Consider the following 21,496-nt stretch of genomic DNA (forward strand, 5'->3'; position numbering starts at 1 on the left):
CATATCAACTGCTAAAAAACATTATGAAATAACTGACATTTTTCTGATTACATAACTTAAATGTCTTAAATTAGAAAAAAATACATCATAGTGATTTTATTAGTCACAGACTTTTGGAGCACACTGTGTATCTTTAGGCAATTCAAAGAGGGAAGCTAAACATTTGCTTAGAATAGATTATTTCTCAAAAACCAAACTTGCTGGATGCAGTAATTATGACTAATCATTCATTGCCAATCTGCACAGCCAAATATGTAAAGTGTAGCAAATGTGCCACCTTAAAGGGATAGTTCACCCCAGAATGAAACTGATCCCATGATTTACTTACTCTCAAGCCATTAGTGTACATGACTTTATAAACTAAAATAGCTTATGCAATAGAAGACAGCCTATGCAAGTCAACTTCTGCCAAAAGAGAAACTGCTGACACGATGTTGGAGCTTTTACACCTCGCAAATAGGGCTGTGCAACAAACTCAAGCTCCTCTGACATTTTGCTGTGAAAATTCTCATTTAAGACTTCTAATTCATGTCCAGTGTTTTGTTTTGCTCTATCCTTTTCGCTTCCACGTTCACCAATACTTCTTGTGTCAGGTTAGGGGTCACTCCTTCCCCGTAAATCGATGCGTAGCCTACAGCGTCTGTCGGATTTTAGTCTATAAAGTTTTAAATATGGATCTTTTTCTTACACAAACCGATCACTTTGCATTAGAAGGCTTCTGTTAACTCCACGGAACTCTGTGGAGCACTTTTATGATGGATGGAGGCACTTTTTTGGACTCCCATTCACTGTCATAAAGCTAGGAAAAGCCCGGACATTTTTGTATATAGCCTAACTCTGATTGTATTCATCTGGAAGAGGAATGCCTAGGATGAATTGAGAGTAAATCATGGAGTAATTTTTATTTTTAGGTGAACTATCGCTTTAAAGAGCACTTTCCTGACTCAGAAAAAAAAAATACAGGTGGATCCATTTTTGACTTGAATAAAAGCCAGTAACTTAGATTCAGAAGTTACCATGTGAAGCATACGTTATCTGATATTTAGGTTACCTGATAGTCAGCTTTATACAGTGTGATTCAGTTGGCAGTGTCACGTTCTCTCACACAATCTAGACGGGCTGTTTGTTTCCTCTTTTGCTTAATTCATTTCACTGAAGTAACGTGCAGCTGAGCACAATTATCCGTGATCTGATTGGTCAACAGGCTTTGCGTAGGCGATATGGGCGGAGTCTTCGGTGTTGCGCGAGCTGTACAGTCTACAGGCGTGGACGGACGGATTATAATGTTTATGTAAAGCAGCAAACAAGTTCGAGCTTATCATGCGAAGAGGTTTGAGCACAGCGACTGCAACTAAATCGAAAGAAAACTAGTTATAAAGAACATAAGGGAAAAGTATCACAGGAGGAAATAGAAAATGTTCGTTCCAGGATGTGGAGAATGTCGTTAATAAGTGGTGTTTAACTGCAAGTGGACTGAAGATAGAGAGAAGCGCTGAAGCGATGTCACTTTGGAGCGATATAAAGAAATGCCCGGACTTTCCCTGAACGTGCGATTTATCAGCTAACGGGACGTTGCGTCACACTGGACTCTCCCATGAGCGATGGCGTGGCGGAATGTAAAAGTGCATCTTCTTATATCACTTTACATGTGGGCATGCTCGCAAGGTGAGCAAAACAGCTTTGTTGGGAATATTTAATTCTATTTTAAGCTCTGGGACTATTATGCTTTTTGTTTGTGTGTGTGTGTGTGTGTGTACTGTATATGCATACATTACAATTATAATAAACCATAAAATATTTATTTTATATATACTAAATTGCATAAGCACACCCTTTACAAGAGCAAGTTTTTAGGTTTTTTATGAAGCGATACGAATAGCAATAACGTTACTAATAGCAAAATAACTTACAGAAGTGAAGTTCCAGCATTGGCAGATGCCACTTTTAGTGCAATAAACAGATATCTATTCCAGTGAAATTTATAAACTTGTGTCTAAAACCGTTTAGGCAACTTTGACTTTATACAAATGACTGTTTTTACCAGCTTTCACAATACATTAAATATTCAAAGTATAGATTATTGCATTTAAGTTCAACTTTGTTTGCATGTTTTTATGGAACTGAGTGCACGTCTGCATCTTTGCCCCGATTGTCCTTCACCATCCTTTGTCTTATTCATTTATTCAGCTTTTGAAGTGGATGTAAGCTGCTGGTGGAATCAAGCTCTTCCTGCGGGCCCCAATGTGTCCGTTGTGTGCCACGCGAGTGCACGGGGAAGAGCCAACATTTGTGATCTCTGCCAGCTTTATGTTATCACGCCGGGGCACGGACGTCTGCCACCATGTGCCAGTTCCAAAGAAACCTTCAACTTCTCTATTGCAACCAAACTTACAGGGCAAATTCGCTGCGTGTGCAGTGGAGACGCAGCACATACCTGCAATGTTACAGTAAGAGGAGGCTGTGAGTATCACAGAACTGATCATTTCCATGACCTCTGAGAATGCTCTGGGACATGATACACACACACACACACACACACACACACGCACGGATCCCTGAAGGGATTTGTTTACAAAGAAAAAAACAATATAACTATATACAGGATTTTGTTACTCGTACCTTTTCTCCTCCTAGAGCAGAACTTTACTAGTCTGACAAGCCAGACCCACTTTAAGATGTTTGGTCTGGAAACTCACCATTGACAGCTCAATCCGAGGGGCAGGATAAACAGTTGTCTTTCAAACTCCCTCTGCACGCAATAGGATAGCGCTACAACCAACCAGAGCAACATGAAGCGGAGCTTGTTGAAAGATTAAAATTTCGCTGTATCTTGTCGGCAAAACTACGAACACATCTTCCCTTTTTAAGAATGACTTCAGTGCCGTTCTTTTCTCAGAGAAAAGCTTAACTCCAAGTCTTCCAGAGTCGCAGCCAAAGCCGATTCGAAAGACCGCCGTTCACCAGTTTCTGTGTTTACTAGAAGCACGCAAACGCAACTCGGCCGTCATTATGTTAAGCCCCGCCCACCAACTCTATACATGATGTGATTGGCCCGACCAGAGTTTGGCTTTTACAGCTTAGAAGTGTATTGAGAGTTGCTAGACAACACTCAGGGGAAATTAGATTTGCTGCCGCTAGGGTGCGTCTGGATTTCTAGGCTAGAACTTTACAGTTTAAATAACACACATTAAAGGTAGGATAGGTAGGAATTGGTTAAAAAACATTTTTTCCAAATTTGTTTAAACTTTCTTTATATATCAATACATAATTAAAATGTAAGTACTCTGAAAAAGAAAGTATAAAAAATGAGTGTCTGTAGACCTCTCACGACTGTTTTAAAGACTCTTTATTCCCATTCACTCCACCTTCTCCCTTCTGGGCTCTTTCCAAAGCCACGCCCTCAAAATACATGAACGCGCTTCACCAGCCGCTTGGAAGATGCGCTGGAAGACGCATTATTTACCTCAGACGAGCAGTGTGCATGTAGTCAAATCATGTCAGAATCACATGTAATAAAAAAAAATCGAACTTTATCAGTATGAATATAAACAAATAAGATGTCTTTTAGTACTCAGTCAAGCTAGAATACCGGTACTGCCAGTTTAAAATATATTTTTGTTTGATTTGGTAATGAGCTAGTTATATTTATAAGGCAAAGAAAATGGGTAGCATCATGTTTTTCCAATAACATCAGTTATACTGTAATGAAGATGAATTTTATGTAAGATTCGTAACATACACAGTGTTTTGCATGTAAGAGTCTCCATGATGAAAGCATTGTTGATTAGTAGTAGCTAAAGCTAACTTAGTTCTAAAAAAAGTTCCTGGATGTGGTGTACTAGCTTTTACACATGCATTTTGTTATCTAAAGTTAAATTTTGCGAAATTCAACACAACAGCTAGCCTAGAAATCTAGACGCACTCTAGCGGCAGCAAATTTAATTTGCCCGCAAGTGTCGTCTAGGAACTCTCAATACCCTTCTGAGCTGTGTTCCTCAAAATCTGGACGGCCCAATCACGTCGTGTATTCGGCGGGCGGGGCCATAATGACGACGGCCGAGTTGCGTTTGCGTGCTTCTAGTAAACACAGAAACTGACGAACGGCGGTCTTTCGAATCGGCTTTGACCGCGACTCTGGAAGACTTGGAGTTAAGCTTTTCTCTGAGAAAAGAACAAAGAGCGGCACTGAATTCATTCTTAAAAAGGGAAGATGTGTTCGGAGTTTAGCCGACCGGATACGGCGAATGTTTAATCAGTCAGCGAGCTCTGCTTCACCTTCGTTGCTCTGGTTGGTGTAGCGCTATCGCGTGCAGAGGGAGTTTGAAAGACAACCGTTTATCCCGCCCCTTTGGATTGAGCCCTGTCTATGGTGAGTTTCCAGACCAAACATCTTGATGTGGGTCTGGCTTGTCAGGCTACACAACAGCGATCAACTTGAGCTAAACATATTGAGTATTTATCATCTCTACTAATGGCTAAATGTATAATATTGTAACTTTATGCCAGGTAATGTTATGTCTATTTTAGGCAGCTTCATGTGCTCTTGATACATGCTTCATGAAGACATAAACCAAAACAATTTATAATCAAAATGAAAGATTACCTGTCCAGCAGAAATACAGCCAGCAAAGAGTCGTTTTTCAGGTCCCTCAGTTCTCACCATCGTTGAAAAGCCACGCAGATATTTACTCGCGTTTGATTTCTTTGTTTATCCAAAGACTTTCTGTGCATTGCCTTTTCTCGTACTGTCTTCCTTTTTTGCATTGTTTGCCTTCGCTGACTGCAAAACCCTGCACTGTGAATTTTGAATGCTGTTTCTCTGCCATTATTTTGCCTAGGTTTCTTGCCTCTTGAACTGCTCAAATCATACGAGCGCGCACATGTGGGCGGATCCTGTAGCGAAAGCGGTGGTCGCCATGGTAGCGAGAGAGAGTGACAGTCGCCCAAATAGAAAATAGTGAGCGGTGTTTATTGCAGATTAAAAAGTCTAGAGTCACTCGATTTTTATACTCTCCTTTTCAGAGTACTTACATTTTAATTATGTATTGACATATAAAGAAAGTTTAAACAAAATTGGAAAAAAAGTGTTTTAGATCCGTCCTACCTATCCCACCTTTAAGTAATTGATTATACTATAAGTGGTTTAACAAAAATACAGTATGCATATATTTGTGTTTCTAAGCTCCCTAGGATGCCTTGCGCTATAGGCTTTTCAATTGAAGGTGCATGAATGCAATTTTACATAAGTTGTGTTGCTGTAGCTCAACCAGTAGAGCATGGGTTCAATTCCCAGGGAGTGCATGAACTGGTCAAATGTATCACTTGTTTTGGATAAAAGCACCAGCCAAATATGTAACTGTAAATGATTTTATTTGGTAACTGAGCTTAATTTGTTTTGAGTCTGGAACATTCTTTGAGAAATGCTTGTGTTGAGGTGTTGTCCAAAATTTGACAAGGAGAGGAAGTGTGTGAACACTTGATGGCTTACTTTTGCAGATTCACCCAACACAGCTTCCTGTTTTCTCAGTCTAGAAAATAAAATAGTGTCCCTTACAACTCTTTGTTGTGGCTATTGTTTTTTTTTTATTGTTTTTTTATACACTTTCTTTGTTGGCCTTCCTCAAGTTTTTTGTTTGTTTTTTAAAATCTTTTACAGATCCACCTTCTTCCCCATCCCGTCCTGATTGTGCTGGACTTGATGATGTGACTGAAAACATTCACTGCTTCTGGACTAAATCCAATGAGCCGATGATTCCAACCATTTACACCCTGCACTGGAAAGATTACAATGGGTGTGACAGTGTTTACCTACTAATAAAAATGGCATTTTTAAGCAGAACTTGAACAAAATTTGGGACAGTCCCGAATGACTAATAACAAATTCAAACTTCAAATATAAAAGATTAACTTTAAACTTTTTTGTGTTTATATTCAGGAAAGTTTACTCAAGGGAGAGCGATGAAGAGAATGTGGTCATAAGTCGGATGGAGTATATGAAAAACTCTGTCATTACAGCATGGGTCACTGCCAAAAACCTGCTGGGTTCTGCACGATCCGAAGAGTATAGCTTCAACACAGGCCATATCTGTAAGTCATGTTTATGCTATTGTAAAAAATCATCACTCGCTTTTTTTCTGAACTATGTGCATGCAATGTATTGGTTGCATTTGATGCACTGATTATTATTATTAATAAATATCAAAAAAAAGAGCCCATCACCTCCAAGTCTCTCTGATATTCTTCTCTCAAGATATACACTTCTATTCAAAGGTTTGGGGTCAGTAAGTTTTTTTTGAGAAATTAGCACCACCATTTTTAACATTGATAATACTGTAATAAGAAATCTTTCATGAGAATCATATTAGAATGACTTCTGAAGGGTAATGTGATACTGACGACTGGAGCTATAATGCAGAAAATACAGCTTTGATCACATGAAAAAAGTTATTTTGAAGTGTAATACATAATATTGTTGTTTTTACTGTAGTTTTGATCAAATAAGCAATGTATACATAAATCGGGATACATTTGAAAAAGCAGTTTTAGCTACTGTTAAAAAAGCTAAAATCATCTTACTGTGCATATAAATTGTAATAAAAGTTCACCGAGATGATACTGTCATGATCCACCAATGAGAGTTACCACCCAGAGGGGGCACTCCACCCCGGACTGTCATTCATCAAAGACTACATTACCCATAATCCTTTGCCCGGACTCATCAGCACTCATCGTTTACACCTTTGTCATTTACCTATGCCTGTCATTCACTGCGAAGTCTTGTCCTGTACTGCATTTCTGAGCATTATCCCCATAGACTGTAAAAAAATATGGACGTAGTGTCCGTGACGTCACCCATAGGATTCCGATAAGCCGTTCTGAAGCTTAAAGTCGGGGCGAGCTGGGTGTTGCCATCTTGCGAGCGAGTCATCTATAGACGGCAGATAAATGGCTATCCACCTGTCACTCAAAGTAACTAGGGCTAAACGATATGGACAAAATTTCATATCTCGATTTTCATGCCAGATATCTCGATATCGATACAATACGATATGACTACGTGTTCGGTGAAAACTAAGCATTTCTCAGAAAAATAAAAAGATTTAAAGGTCCCATGGCATGGGTTGTTTTATTGTTTTATAATGTTTCCTGGGGTGTACTTATATTGATAGTATGATTTTTACATCAAAAAATGTCATAATTTAGAAATAAAAGGCATTTTTTCTATACTGATATTAGCCCTCTGTTTAGAATGCTCTGTTTCAAGAGGCGTGTCTGCTGTGAGTCTTCAGTGAAAACACCCACTGTTGTGATTGGCTGACATCTTTGCATTTGAAATTAGATAACGTGTGGATGGGGGCGTGGTTTAGTCAGGCACTAGCCATAGCAGCTGCTGCAGCGCTGCCAGTCGAGAGAGAGACAGAGAGAGACGGAGCTGGGGAAAGATTACTGAGGAAGTGTTATTGTACTGAGTTTTTGAGAGCGCGAGTTTATTTTGTTTGTATCTGAGAGCTCTGAAAAAACACGAGTGAACTTAGCAACGTTATTTCTCTCACAAAATGCTTTCACCACAGCTGACAGCAAACACGACATCGACATGAATACAGTTAGAGCTTCTGTTGAGCATAATTACTAGAGCAGTGTCATTCAAACGGGTGACTGACCAATCCGAACATTATAAAGAGTTTTCTTTGATCGCTCTCTGTAGTTTAATCATTTAAATAACAGATTTGTTTCATGCTGCCAACAGAAATGATGTGAAGTTGATGGTTTTAGTCTCTGGCTTGATTCACTGATGCATCAAGACGGCCAGCTGCAGAACTGACAGTTTTAAACGATTTAGAAATAAAGTCTGTGTGAACTTGAATGATTAGCTACACATCAGAATCACTGATCCCAGGTCAGGCATTAATGAACACTGTTACTCACTGTCTGGGGCGGTGCTGTTGAATCCGTACGGTAAAGCCTGTGCTGCTGACATCCACTGAAAAACTTACTCCTTTCTCTACTAATTCTCTGGGCGGGCAAAGCAGAGGAAGGGGCGGTAACCTTTCCTGGTATGATGTCATAACAGGAGAATTCAAGATCAGCTCGTCTGAGCTCTCAGTTCCTCAAAGGCAGAGAAAGAAAGCCTGGACTTGTTTTATACTGATCAAAATTTCTAGCGACTTGGGGAAAACATTCAGGCTAGGGGAACTCATATTAATGTTGAAAAACCTCATGAAATAAAAATAGCATGCCATGGGACCTTTAAGTCTACATTTCAAAAAATTGTGTCAGAAAATGTATTGTTTTTAAGCCTTTCGCACGTACGATCTCACAGGTGTAATCAGTCTAGGCTGGTCCCTGGAGCGAATGATCAAGTGCATCACGATCGGCGCGCTCAGAGCTGTCATATATCACAACTTTTCAGTGTTTTCAACCACATACTGTTTATTTTAGGTTTCAAACATATAAGAGTTGTATGCAGGGCGAGCGCGGAGGAGAGGGGAAATCTATATCGTCAATATCGTTGCTTTTTTCGATAGTAATATCTTGAAAGTTCATATCTAGATATAGATACGATAACGATATATCATTCAGCCCTAAAAGTAACCACACCCTTAATTACCTTTTCCCTTTTCTCTGACTACGATTGTGGATTACCCTTTAAATAAAGTCACATTTGGAGCCTAACCCTTTAAACCTCAGAGGAGTACATAACAGAAAACTTCACCATGAGTGACAGACATGACCAGGCTTATGAGCTTATGAGTTAACAAGGTAATGAGGTGCAGGTGGATGTAATCAGGAAGGAAGTCCGGGTGATGTGGGAAATGTAGTCCTTGGGGAAGAGACAGTCCTGAATGGGGTGCTGTCTGGTGGTAACCATGGGCACTATCATCTGTATTCACAGATACTGACATAATACATTTTTCAGGCTATTCGTCTGACACGATCACAGCAAAATTGTGTTGTTTCTAGTGTGCCACGGTCACATTAAATCAGCATTTCATGTCTGGAAACCGTGTGCCCTCATGTTTTGACACAAAACAGCAATAGTGGGTACATTTTCTTTCTTCTATTTTTGTAGTAATGTAATGTGAAGATTGTACAAAGTGACATTTGTAAGACAAAGTGTGGAAGGCCACAACTTATCTACACTATATCTACAGACTATATCTACAGAGAAAAGGTTGGTGTAGATATATTGTAGATAGAGTCATAAAAGCGGCCTTTATTGATCATAAATTTGAATGGGAGTGTAGCTCAAGTCAATGAAACTTGCAGGGAACAAATGTAAGTTCTGTCACCTTAGAAAAATAACGCATTTAAATGCTTAGTTGTAGCTTTAAAAATTTTCCCTGTTTTTTGTTTGTTTGTTTAGTTCGTCCGGACCCCCCCAACATTATTACCCACTCCTTCATGCCGCTGGTGATCTACTGGAACATGTCGCTGTGTGAAATTGCGGGCCCCTTAGAGAAGACGTGTCAAGTGCAGTACCATGCGCACAATCACATGCTGGACTGGATTCAGGTGAGAGGAGGAAGGGAAAGACCAATTATACTTGATTGAGTTTAGATCCAAAATCCTTATTCGATTCTGATTCCGCCAAGAATATTTTGAATCACTGGCTTTATGGGTGCAGCGCTCGCATTTTCACTACATGAGAAATGACCGAATTTCCTTTTTGGGTGATCTAACCCTTTAAAAGATGGATCTTTGGGATTTAAGAATCCATTTTGGATTACTAAAATGTGGTGGTGAGCTAATCCTTTAATCTACATATTTTTAATGGATGTGATTATATTTATATTTGGATTTTCTTCTGAACTAACTCGCTACGGAAACCCAGTTTACAAAAACACTTTTGAATACACCAGGGTTTGTTCACCCAAAAATTATGCAACTTTAAAGGCCGAAAAGGTAGTAAATTGTTAAAATAGTCCATGTGACTCCAGTGTTATGAAGTGACGAGAACACTTTTTGTGCACAAAAAACAAATAAAAATAACCACTTTATTCAATCATTTTTTCTTTTCCATGTCAGTCTCTTACACTGTTCACATAGCAGCCCTTCTGGGTTCTACGTCAGAACGCCGGCTCTGTATTGGCCAGTGATTGGTCAGCTCCTACGTCAGCATCACAGCGTTGGCCAATAATGAGCTGGCGTTCTGACGTAGAACCCGGAAGGGCTGCACTGTGTTTACTATGTAAACCGCGAAGGACACTGACATGGAACGGAGAAATTTTTGTTAGTTTTTTTGCACACACAAAGTTACATTTGTGTCATGAAGATGAACGAAGGTCTTACGGGTTTGGAACGACCTTTAAAAGATGGATCTTTAAGTTTTAAGAATCAATATCAATAATCAATACTAAAATTCAAATGTCTGTAAAGCAGAAAGTGTAGATTTTAAACACAGCCTAAGAGAAACACTACTGCTTTTTTATGTTTTGTGTCAACTAGTTCCATTGCTCACTTTTGTTTGCTTCTTTAATGTAAATCAGTGTATTGTTATGACTCTAAGGATATAATCAAAGTTGGCTTATGAAAATTCATAAAATTGGCTTACACTTTATTTTAATGGTCCACTTCATACATTGTCCACTTTATACATTGTGATAACTAGAAGTAACTTTGCGACTACATGTCAACTGACTCTCATTGATTTACATTTAATGATTTAGCCAATGCTTTTATCCAAAGCTACTTACAAACGAGGAGAAGAAGCAATCAAACCAACAACAGGGAAACAATATGTAATTCAGTAAGTCCCTGTTAGTCTAGCACGGTACACCTACCAAGTTGTTTTTAATAAATTAAAAAAGGAAAGGGGGAAATTATAATAAAAATAGAGTAGAATAGTAAGTGTTTAGTGTCAATGGGTTAATTGTTAAAATATTAAATTCAATGAAGTGGAATTTTCCACTGTCAGCTAACTCTCATTATATTATTAGTAGACTGTTATTGTTAGGATTAGTAGATTAAGTGACATGTAATTTGCCAAGTTACTTATGGTCAGTAGAATGTCTTTTGAGGAGCATCAAAACTAAGAGTTAGCGGATATTAAGCCTCAGGACTGCCAATTCTCACACGTTCAGCTACTTATCTCACGCTCTGACTCTCACATCCATTTTCACACTGAGTAAAACATTGAAGAGCAAAAAGGACACCGACAGATAAGACAGAGCAGGTTTATGTCGATATGAAACAGTCTCAGCTTTCAATTCTGTCGATTTTATTATGAAATTCAAAAAATGAATAACGTTTTGCCACTCTTAAATGCGGTGCGTAACAGTTTAAGTGCTTCGTGAACCGATTATCTCCGATTATCGCACTAGTTAATGGTAAATAAACAGGAATAAACATTAGAAGGAATGTTAAAAGATACAGTACAACTTACTGAAATGAATCATGTCTCATGTAATCGCTCAAAACAGCTGTAAATGTTGCATTTACCTTAGTAAAGCAAGAAAAAATTAACTATAGAGAGGAGTGTTTTGTTAAATATATGCACTATATTACACTTTTTTTTTACCTTTAATAATAATATCAGCTGACAGAGCTCCCTGTATGTTTACAGCATTAGTTGAGAGATTTTTCTGGTGAAAAATTAACATGACATTCTTTGTTTTATTTAGTTTTTTGTTGCTTTTTTTCTCAAAAGTTGGCAGCCCTGATTAATCAGACAGTCTACCAATACTCTAATGACATGTAGTTGACAAAGTTACTTACAGTTAGTAGAATGTCTAAAGTGGACTATCAAAACAAAGTGTTACCGGTAATAGAATACATTTTCATAATGTCGCCATTTTGTCAATACATGTTGTAAAAGTCATTATTAACTCCATGAGGGTGAGTAAATGGTGACGGAATACATTTTTAGTGGAACTATTCTTTTACAGTTATTGGATGCAGTCACCGCTGATAACAGATCGCTCTTAATTTGTAATGTAGATGCATGCATTTTCTGAAAAGCTGCTTTGAAGCGATATGTATTATGAAAAGCGCTGTACAAATAATTGTGAATTGAACTGAATCATTGTGCAGGAGGATGATTGCCAGTCCCAGTTTCCGTTTGAGGATTCCCAGCCATTCACAGAGTACAGTTTTCGTGTCCGCTGCCACTGTGGCTATGAAGAGGAAGTCATGAGTGACTGGAGTTCAGTGTATTCAGTCAGGACGCCTCCTGCAGGTCAGAGAAAGACACGCCAGTGCACTCATTTGTATCATTAAAACACTTGTTCATTTACTGTTTTATTAAAGATAATCTGGATTCAAATTCACACAGCAGAAGAATACAGACATCAGTCCTATTTTAGAGTGCTAAAAACACACAATTCAGTTTTATAGAAGAGGGATTTTTCAAATATGTCTTATGCTCACTAAGGCTGCATTTGATAAAAAATACACCAAAAACAAACAGCGATATTGTAAAATATTATTACTATTTAAAATCAGTTACTATTACTACTATAGCTACTATTTAAAAATGTTATTTATCCCAGGTGAAAAAGATATAGTTTTAACTAAAGAATGATTTATAGTACATTTGTATTGTAATAAAAACATACTCAAGCACATTTTTAATGCACTTAGTAGTACACATTGTAGTATTTTTTTCTTATTCTAGTTCTTTTTTTTATTAGAAACAGATTTTTTTGGTGACATTTTACTGTATATATTTTGTGATGTGTATATATTCTGTTTGAATATAGTCCCAGTTCCAACTTCCGACTGTATATCTGTTTCCTTTAACATTTTCCCTCCACTAGTTAGTTTAAATTTGTACTGATCTGAGTTACATATCCAGTTAATTAGCTTACTCTGTTTATATATGGCCCTCATTTTCTGTTCATCTCTCTATATAGGTATACAATACACACTGCACAGCATGCTGTACTCAGTATGCTAGTATTCCATTTTAAATGTATTATAGAAGATAATCAATGATGATGACTGTAATATTTTGTCTTTACAGCACCGGTTGGACAGCTGGATGTTTGGAGCGATTGTGCCGCTGATTCTGACAACTCTCCTTGTAACATCTATTGGAAAGTAGGTTATACTCCCATAATACATCATTCTAACGGGGTCTTGTTCAGTGTGTCAAGTCACGATTCATTACATCATGAATGAGCTGTAAAGATTTGACTGTCTGATGTTATTCCCTGTTTTTCAGGAAATGCCCCTGTCTCAGGCTAGAGGGGAAGTTAGCAACTATATTGTGTCACTGAAGCTTAAAAATGGCACTGAGATCAAGCAGGATACCAGGCAACGGAGAGACACAGGGATTCTGCATCGCACAGAGCAGAACTGCCCGCACCTTAGACGTTTCCCTCTCAAGATGGCCGTTGTGGGAGTTTTTGTGTCAGCCAACACTTCAATGGGCACGTCCGACCCCACATTCATTCCGTTCTCCGTGAGGGGTATGTTAATGCAAAATTCTGATCAAAATATTTGATATTTGATATGAATTATTAGTTATTTGCTATTTTCTCTCATTTTGTTTAAGTTCTGCTTAAAATGTTTTGTCTACTATCTATCTATCTATGTATCTATCTATCTATGTATCTATGTATCTATCTATCTATCTATCTATCTATCTATCTATCTATCTATCTATCTATCTATCTATCTATCTATCTATCTATCTATCTATCTATCTATCTATCTATCTATCTATCTATCTATCTATGTATCTATCTATCTATCTATCTATCTATCTATCTATCTATCTATCTATCTATCTATCTATCTATCTATCTATCTATCTATCTATCTATCTATCTATCTATCTATCTATCTATCTATCTATCTATCTATCTATCTATCTATCTATATATATATATATATATATATATATATATATATAATTTATTTATTATTAATATAATAAAAAAAGTTTCCGGGCCCAGAACCCTCCCCCGGACAGCACGCCAAATACTTCAATCATTACTCTAATTAATTTGATGTAAGTTTGAACTCGTGGAACACTTTTATTCAACAAGGACACATTAAATGATCAAAGGTGACAGTAAAGACATTTATAATATTTATATTCTTTTTTAAATAAATGCTGTTCTTTTGAACTTTCTATTTATCAAAGAATCAGCACAACTGTTTTCAACATTGAAAATAATCAGACATTATATATTATCAAATCATCATACTGACACTGAAGACTGGAGTAATGATGCTGAAAATACAGCTTTACCATCACAGGAATAAAATACATTTAAAAAAAGATATTCATACAGAAAACAGTTGTTTTAAATTGCAATAATATTTCACAATATTACTGCTTTTACTGCATTATTTTTGATCAAATAAATGCAGCCTTGCTGAGCATAAGAGACATCTTTCAAAAAATAAATCTTACCAATCCCTAAATTTTGAATGGTCATGTAAAATGATATTTATATATGTATGCCCTGCAGGACAGACCCCACCTAAGGCGAATCTGAGTGTAATGGGTGAGAAACAGGAGCTGCAGGTCTCGTGGTATGTACACACACAGTTCTCTGAGAGCGTCCTGGAGTATTTGATCCAGCATGTGTCTGTAGAACATCACCGTCCGTGCTTGAACTGGGTCCGAGTAAACAGAACCCAGAGATCCGTCACAATCACAGGTGGGTGTGTGTGTGTGTGTGTGTGTGTGTGCAGGTTTAGCTATACCAATATAGGTTTGACCAATTGTCCTCACTTATATAGTGAAATATTATTACAGCCAACATTTTACTGGTCTTTTTTTCACTAGTAAAAACAGATAAAAATCGGCCAAACCATGTTTTTATTTAAATCCTGTGTTTTGCATGTTTTTGAAATGGTTAAATTTAGGGGTAGGGGTTGCTTTAGGCCATATAAAATATAATTAACCTGATATAATATAAAAGCTGGTCTATGGAGTTTCCTCACTAGTATATTGAAACAAACTTGTGTGTCTGTATGTGTGAAAACGAGAGAGAAAGCTGTAATTTGTTCTGACCCTAACAGTGTCAGTGTTGCATTTGTCTCCATCCACAGGTGACTTCAGGAACTACACAGCATATAATGTGTCACTGTTTGCTGTCTTCAACAACCACAGCACTTTCCTCGAGTCAGCGATTGTTTACACACGTCAAGGAGGTATGACATCCCTTTAATTACTGACTGCACTTTTGATGATCTCATTCACAACAGACCAAAGTCCACCAGAAATAAAATAGAATATGGCTTTCCTGTTTTAATTGCAAAATATTCAATACAACAGAAAATCAAAATTGAGAGAAATAACAAAATGTTACAATAATATTACAATTACATTTATAACTATTAAAATTAATTAAAACTGCGAGTTTACAAATGTACGCCCCTAATTACATAATATTAAGCTTGTTTGTGAAAGAACACCTCCATTGTAAAAGTATATTTAATTTTCAGAAATTAGCTTATATAGTGCAACATTACATTAACTTGATTGTGACAAAAGTGTAATGCATTCCATTTATAACACATTTTCTCACTTTGAGCTAGTTTTAAGGCACAAAGTACTTTGTTGGTAAATGCAAGATCCTGTAATCAAAATGCTGTCGTCTCTTTATCTCCCTGCCCAGTTCCTCCTAAAGTCCCACAATTCCATGTGAAGATCATCTCTCCCTCTTCTGTGATTCTGATGTGGAACCCCATCCCTGTGCAGGAGAGCAAAGGTGTCATCCTGTATTATGTAGTGGGCATTGATGAGACAAGTAAGCCATGATCTCTTTAATGTGAGTCTTAAAGGGTTAGTTCACCCAAAAATGAAATTGATGTCATTAAGAGTATTTCAGCGCTGGGAAGATGAATCTGTATTTAAACTGGGTCATTAATGTAGTAGAAATGTGAAATGATTTTTTAATTTGGTGCTTTCTAGACTGAGAAAAGACAGAAAATGTATTTTTCAGAATGCTTCGTTGCCCTGTGAGGCCATTCCCAAAGACACCGCTACTAGATTACTGGATCACTTTCACTTTCCCACCGCGACCGCGTTCATTTTCATTAAATCAGTTCAGTTTGAGAACAGACACTAAAATTAAAAACTGAACGTTAGCCACTAAGAGTCTCACATCCCAAAACACTGCAGGAGTCAGATATATTGACAGTCATGGATGAGCTCATGATGAGAGCTGAAGTAAACGCGACGGCACTCGCAGCATAGATTCACAGCGTGTTCAGTCTGGCGCGTTTTCAGTTCATGCCTTTGAAAGCCTAACTTTCATAGGAATTAGTTTGAGAAGTTGAAAGGCTTACTTTGCTCTGCTGGCCGCGTTTAAACATGAATGCGTGAGGCTGCAGCTGCGAGCTGCGTGCTGTGAGTGTGATCTCCCATCCCCCACGCGAGTTGAAAACATGCGTAAATGGCTCCCTCTGCTGGCTGTAGTCTTTAGCCTCTGGCCAACAATTCCTCTGATGGCGCAAATTGACGATATTTGCGTCATGGGAGGAATTTTTCCAGAAATAAAATGTATAAATCTCTTGTCTCAGGGGGATATGAGGGGACACACACAATCATTTGAATATAATCCAGGGTTTCTACTGATACAAAGCCATATGCTAATCGCTGAAGTAACCCTTTAATGACTCACCCTAATGTTGTTCCACACCCGTTCATCTTCAGAACACAGTTTAAGATATTTTATATTTAGTCCCAGACCGTATGCAAGTGTATGCACACTATACTTTCCATGTCCAGAAAGGGAATAAAAATATCATCTAAGTAGTCCATATGGGACATCAGTTAGTTCATTAGAATCTCTTGAAGGATCGACAATACATTTTGGTCCAAAAATCTTTCAGCATTTTCTTATCTTTCACGTTTGTTTTCAAACCTCAAATAAAGATTAAAACGGTTATGAATCAGCATATTGATTCATGATTCAGAACGCGTGTCAAACTGCTGAAATCATGTGACATTGGTGATCCGAATCAGAGAGAACTCTGATTGGCTGCGAATTAATAAGTGCAGGAGAATAAAAATGAAAGTGATGAAATCGAGGAAAGAAGTCAACACAGTACAGACTGAAGGCTGTTACCCGAGCATTCAAATGCACAAATATTTTCGTAATAACATGAGCCGACTAGGCCAAAAATATGTGAAAGTGATCAGCAATCATAGATTTTCAAAATGCTAAGTAAGCGCTGCTTTGTTTACGGTGTGTATATCTGCAGTCCTAGTTTTTTTTTGGTGTATTTTTGATCAAATAAATGCAGCCTTGGTGAGCAGAAGGGACCCTGAACCGCTTTAACGGTAGAGTATTTCTGTGGCCTGTTTTCCAGGGTTTAACTTGAGCAGTGACAGGACCAGCCTGCCTCTGTCAGACCTGCAGCCGTCCCAGCAGTACCAGGCCTGGGTGAGCGCTGTGAGCGCTGCTGGTGAAGGAATGAGGAGCACCACCACTTTCTCCACACCTGAAGAATACAGTAAGAATCAGCAACACAAGCTCTTTCTTTCTTCCTTATATTGAGATTTACATCGCATGCATCGTCCAAAATACTAAGAGGTCTGTGTTTGCCTACAGTGTGTAGTTTAAAATAATTCCGCTTCTAGTAGTAAACCAGTCGTTTCTTTCCATCTCATCTCCTAGGTTTTGCTACCTCAATTGCCTTGGCTGTTTTAATACCGTTGTCTTTCCTGATATTAGTTTTCGCTTTTATCTTTGTATTGTGAGTATTACCTTTCATTATAATTCCATCATACGCTATGTGGCCAAAAGTATATGGATACCCCCTTCTAAATAGTGAGCTTGACTAGTCTAGTCATTTCTGTGTGGATAAATCTTGACCCTAATCTTAATCGTCTACATCATGCAGTGACATGGTAAATGTATCCAACATACTTTTGGCCTTGTTGTGAATTGCATTGTATTCAATTATCGACTCATATTTTTTTATCATGCATTCCAACTATCACTATTATTTAGCATTGCCATTGTATGCACATGTTAATATTGTCTGGCATACTGTTTTGTGCAAATGAACAATATGTGAGACCTTCGATCACCTTCAGAACACAAATGAAAGGATAAGTTCACTTTAAATTGAAAATGTCCTGATAATTTGCTCACGCCGATGTCATCCAAGATGTTCATGTCTTTCTTTCTTCAGTGGAAAAGAATTTACGTTTTTTGAGGGAAACATTTCAGGATTTTTATCAGGAATCCTCGTTCAACGTGCAATGGGTTGTGGGCAATATCAGCCGTTGGTTAGAGTGTGCACCGATCTGCACTTCAAATATTGACATCATTACTCCTTTCAACATACTACAATTTGGGACATACTAAATCTATTTTCGATGACCTTTCCAACGTGATTACGTAATGCCTGGCGTGTTGCAGGTAATATTAATTGTGGTAAAAAGTATATATATATATTTTTTTTTTAAGAAAATTGCCGATGTTTTCGCTATATAAGACCCTCAGCTGGGAAAGTGCCGAGCCCTTTGAAATTCAACATTTTCGTTTCCATTGAAATACATTATATGATGAAAAATCCTGAAATGTTTTCCTAAAAAAAAACTTAAATTCTTGAAGAATGAAGAATCTTGGGGTCAGTAAATTTTAGGAAATTTTCATTTTGAAGTGAACTAATCCTTTAAGATATTTTCGATGAAATCTAAAAGCTTTCTGACCCCTCCATAGACAGCAATTTAATTAACACTTTAAAAGGCGTTATTTTTGTTCGATTTTCACACACAAAAAGTGTTCTCGTCGCTTCATAACATTAAGGTTGGACCACTGGAGTCACATGGTCTATTTTAGCGACGTCTTTACTACCTTTCTGGGCTTTGAAAGTGTTCGTTATATTGCTGTCTATGGATGGTTCAGAAGCCTCTTGGATTTGATCACAAATACCCTCATGTGTGTTCTGAAGATGAACGGAGGTCTTACGGGTTTGGACCGACATGAGGGTGAGAAATTAATGACAGAAGGTTCATTTTTGGGTGATTTTTTTTTAATACTATAAAGCTACTTGGTTAATCTATTCTATAAAGTATATATAAACTATATAAATATATATAAAAAGCTATATAAACATTACGTGACTTAATTGGAGTGCAGAAATGCAGAGCTCATGCAAACATACCCACATCGGTATGATCTGATGCTTTCTTAAAGCGATAGTTCAACCAAAAATGTAAATTGTGTCATCATTTACCCACCCTCAAGTTGTTTCAAACCTGTATGAGTTTCTTTCTTCTGCAGAACAGAAAAGAAGATATTTTTAAGAATATGGGTAATCAAAGACTTAATGGGTCCTATTAACTTCCGTAGTATGGAAAAGAAATTACTATCATTCTTCAAAATAACTTATACTCAGCAGAACAACAACTCATACAGGTTTGGAACAAGATGAGGGTGAGTAAATGATGACAGAATTTTTATTTTTGGGTGAACTATCCCTTAAACTGTTGTTTTCCCACCACTGCCATTTAATTTTATATTGAGAGGAAAGTGTGCTGCACATAATTAATTATTTACATCTAAACGGCACTCTCAGCAGCATGGGTCATGTTGGGAAGTTCACTAACAGTTGCAAAAACTGTAAAATGTCTATTCACCCCTAAGCAAAGAATACAAAAAGACCTATATTAGGTCCTCAACTGGTAAGTTAGACACACTGTGGTGAATTAATATCTGCTGTCTTGGTACAGGTTACGTTGCTGTTCTCAGAAGATCCCAGATCCATTAAACAGTAAATCGTTTAAACACTTGAACTTTCAGGTGAGTATCTAAAGATTTATAAAGCTATATGAAATACACTGTCACATGTATAAAACTGGTAAAATATTTGTTCTTCTAAAGAGTGAGTTTGTCTTTTCTTCCAGTACACGTGGCCATTACGCAGTTCTCTGTCGGAAATTACTCTGAAGATCTGTGAGCTGGAGATCGTGGAGAAGATGCACGAACCAGAGAAGGTTTTAATCGGTGTGGAAGCCCAACATTTCCAGGTGCCAGATGGACTGGGCAGGTCAAATGAAGGGAGGGAGGAGAAGTGGATTGAAGACTCTGAGGAATCAAACAGAGACCTTTTAAAACAGGGCAGCTGGAGAAAGGAGTACAGTGAGATGGTTGATACTGATGAAGAGGAGAATGGCGGCACTGGTGAAGAGTGGTGGGACCAGCATTGTGTCTCGGACTATGAAAGACATTTCATGCCGCCTGTTGAGGCGAATTAACGCCGTCGTTTCATACCTCATGGTGTTTGGGCTTTACTGGAGTGCCTTAAATAGAACAATCAGACATGTGATTGTTTTACTGAAGAACAATGTGTCCTCTTGAATCATGCACTAAAAAGAGTATTAAGACATGTTTTTTATAAAATATCAAATGTGTCTGTGGAGCTATGCACAGGTTTCCACATTTACAGTTTTCCAGATTAGCTGTACTGTTTAAAGTTGAAGTACAGGTATCATTTTTTGTCGCACTAGCGTCATCAAATGGAATAAGGACTGTTATCAACGTATTGCTGTTATTGCTTTTGCCATTGGGCAAGCCAACAGATGTTCCTGCCACAAACTCACGCCAGTGGTTGAGTCAATGTTGGGATGTTCGGAACAGAGCACAGCTCCACAATGCCATGCGGTTTCAGGGAATTCAAACCTCAAATGTCTTACAATCTCTGCTCATTTCCTTGCCGGAAATGGGTATTTTATAACCCTTTTATACCATAATTGACACAAATGAGACTGGTAGATATCATCAAATTGATGTAGATAATTTTATGTTTTTGTCCATCAAAAATATGTTTTGTATGAATATGCTTCTGTAAGACTAATCGGAAATGTTGTCGTGTGAATTTCTCAGACGTTCTGCAATAATTTGTTATGACAGTTGATGTCGGGTATGCATTTAAACATTGGACTAGTCACAGCTGTTAGTCTGTGATTGTCTACCTATATTATAAGAGCCTTTTTACTCTCTGAAAGCCTGAAAAAGACAAATAACTTTATTTTTTTTTGCCATTTCAACTTTATATGTCACAAAAAAGTATGTTTATTTAAAAAAATAAATACAAAAACAGTTCCATACCATATAGTTTTTCGGGGTTTTCTGTCAAAAATGCATGCTTGTATGCATAAATAGTTTTAAGACACATCCAGTGTCTCCAACCCCTAAAATAAAATGTATATACAGTTGTGACAGTATACACTAAACACTTGTTTTTCTGTAGGACATTTTTTAAATGTTTTTTTTTTTACAAAAATATTCTGTTTTAAAAAAAGGCATTAAAACAGTAATATTGTGAAATATTATTACAATTTAAAATAACTAGGTTCTATTTGAATATATTTTAAAATGTGGTTTATTTCTGTAATGACAAAGCTGAATGTTGATGTATTAGCGTAATATTATTAAGAAAAGAAAATCAAAAATCGTACAACACTTGGAGCCATATTACAGACAGTGCTGGTAACTGATTACATGTAATCTGGATTTACATTGTACAAACACATTAAATGTTCAAATTCACATCATTTCATATTTACATGCAATGCAGG

At 37.4% G+C, this 21,496-nt stretch overlaps 1 protein-coding gene across 3 annotated transcripts; it reads left to right on the plus strand.

Annotated features, from left to right (window-relative positions):
- Window positions 1-1,232: 1,232 nt before the first annotated feature.
- il12rb2l (interleukin 12 receptor, beta 2a, like) lies at window positions 1,233-20,865 on the plus strand. 3 transcript variants are annotated; one of them, XM_067458565.1, is made up of 15 exons: window positions 1,233-1,665; window positions 2,188-2,460; window positions 5,657-5,792; window positions 5,936-6,087; window positions 9,365-9,513; window positions 12,031-12,175; window positions 12,962-13,038; window positions 13,163-13,409; window positions 14,421-14,612; window positions 15,007-15,108; window positions 15,576-15,707; window positions 17,275-17,418; window positions 17,583-17,661; window positions 19,649-19,718; window positions 19,823-20,865. In XM_067458565.1, exons 1-15 carry the CDS (start codon window positions 1,602-1,604, stop codon window positions 20,171-20,173), a joined length of 2,313 nt encoding a protein of 770 aa, XP_067314666.1. In that variant the 5' UTR covers window positions 1,233-1,601; the 3' UTR covers window positions 20,174-20,865. The 3 variants fall into 3 exon arrangements, with proteins under 3 accessions (XP_067314666.1, XP_067314679.1, XP_067314671.1); XM_067458578.1 differs by lacking the exon at window positions 17,583-17,661 and having other exon boundaries at window positions 19,823-19,957; XM_067458570.1 differs by lacking the exons at window positions 1,233-1,665; window positions 2,188-2,460 and adding an exon at window positions 4,839-4,957.
- The last annotated feature ends 631 nt before the right edge of the window (window positions 20,866-21,496 follow it).

Source organism: Pseudorasbora parva, chromosome 2 (genome assembly GCF_024679245.1).
Source record: "Pseudorasbora parva isolate DD20220531a chromosome 2, ASM2467924v1, whole genome shotgun sequence".
NCBI classification, from domain to species: domain Eukaryota; kingdom Metazoa; phylum Chordata; class Actinopteri; order Cypriniformes; family Gobionidae; genus Pseudorasbora; species Pseudorasbora parva.

Bases quoted from the DNA above. Each gene is read 5' to 3' on its own strand.
- il12rb2l (XM_067458565.1), top strand. From the start codon at position 1,602: ATGGCGTGGCGGAATGTAAAAGTGCATCTTCTTATATCACTTTACATG. The intron at 5,793-5,935 runs GTGTGACAGTGT...GTTTATATTCAG, and splicing joins CACTGGAAAGATTACAATGG to GAAAGTTTACTCAAGGGAGA. The intron at 13,410-14,420 runs GTATGTTAATGC...TATGCCCTGCAG, and splicing joins CATTCCGTTCTCCGTGAGGG to GACAGACCCCACCTAAGGCG.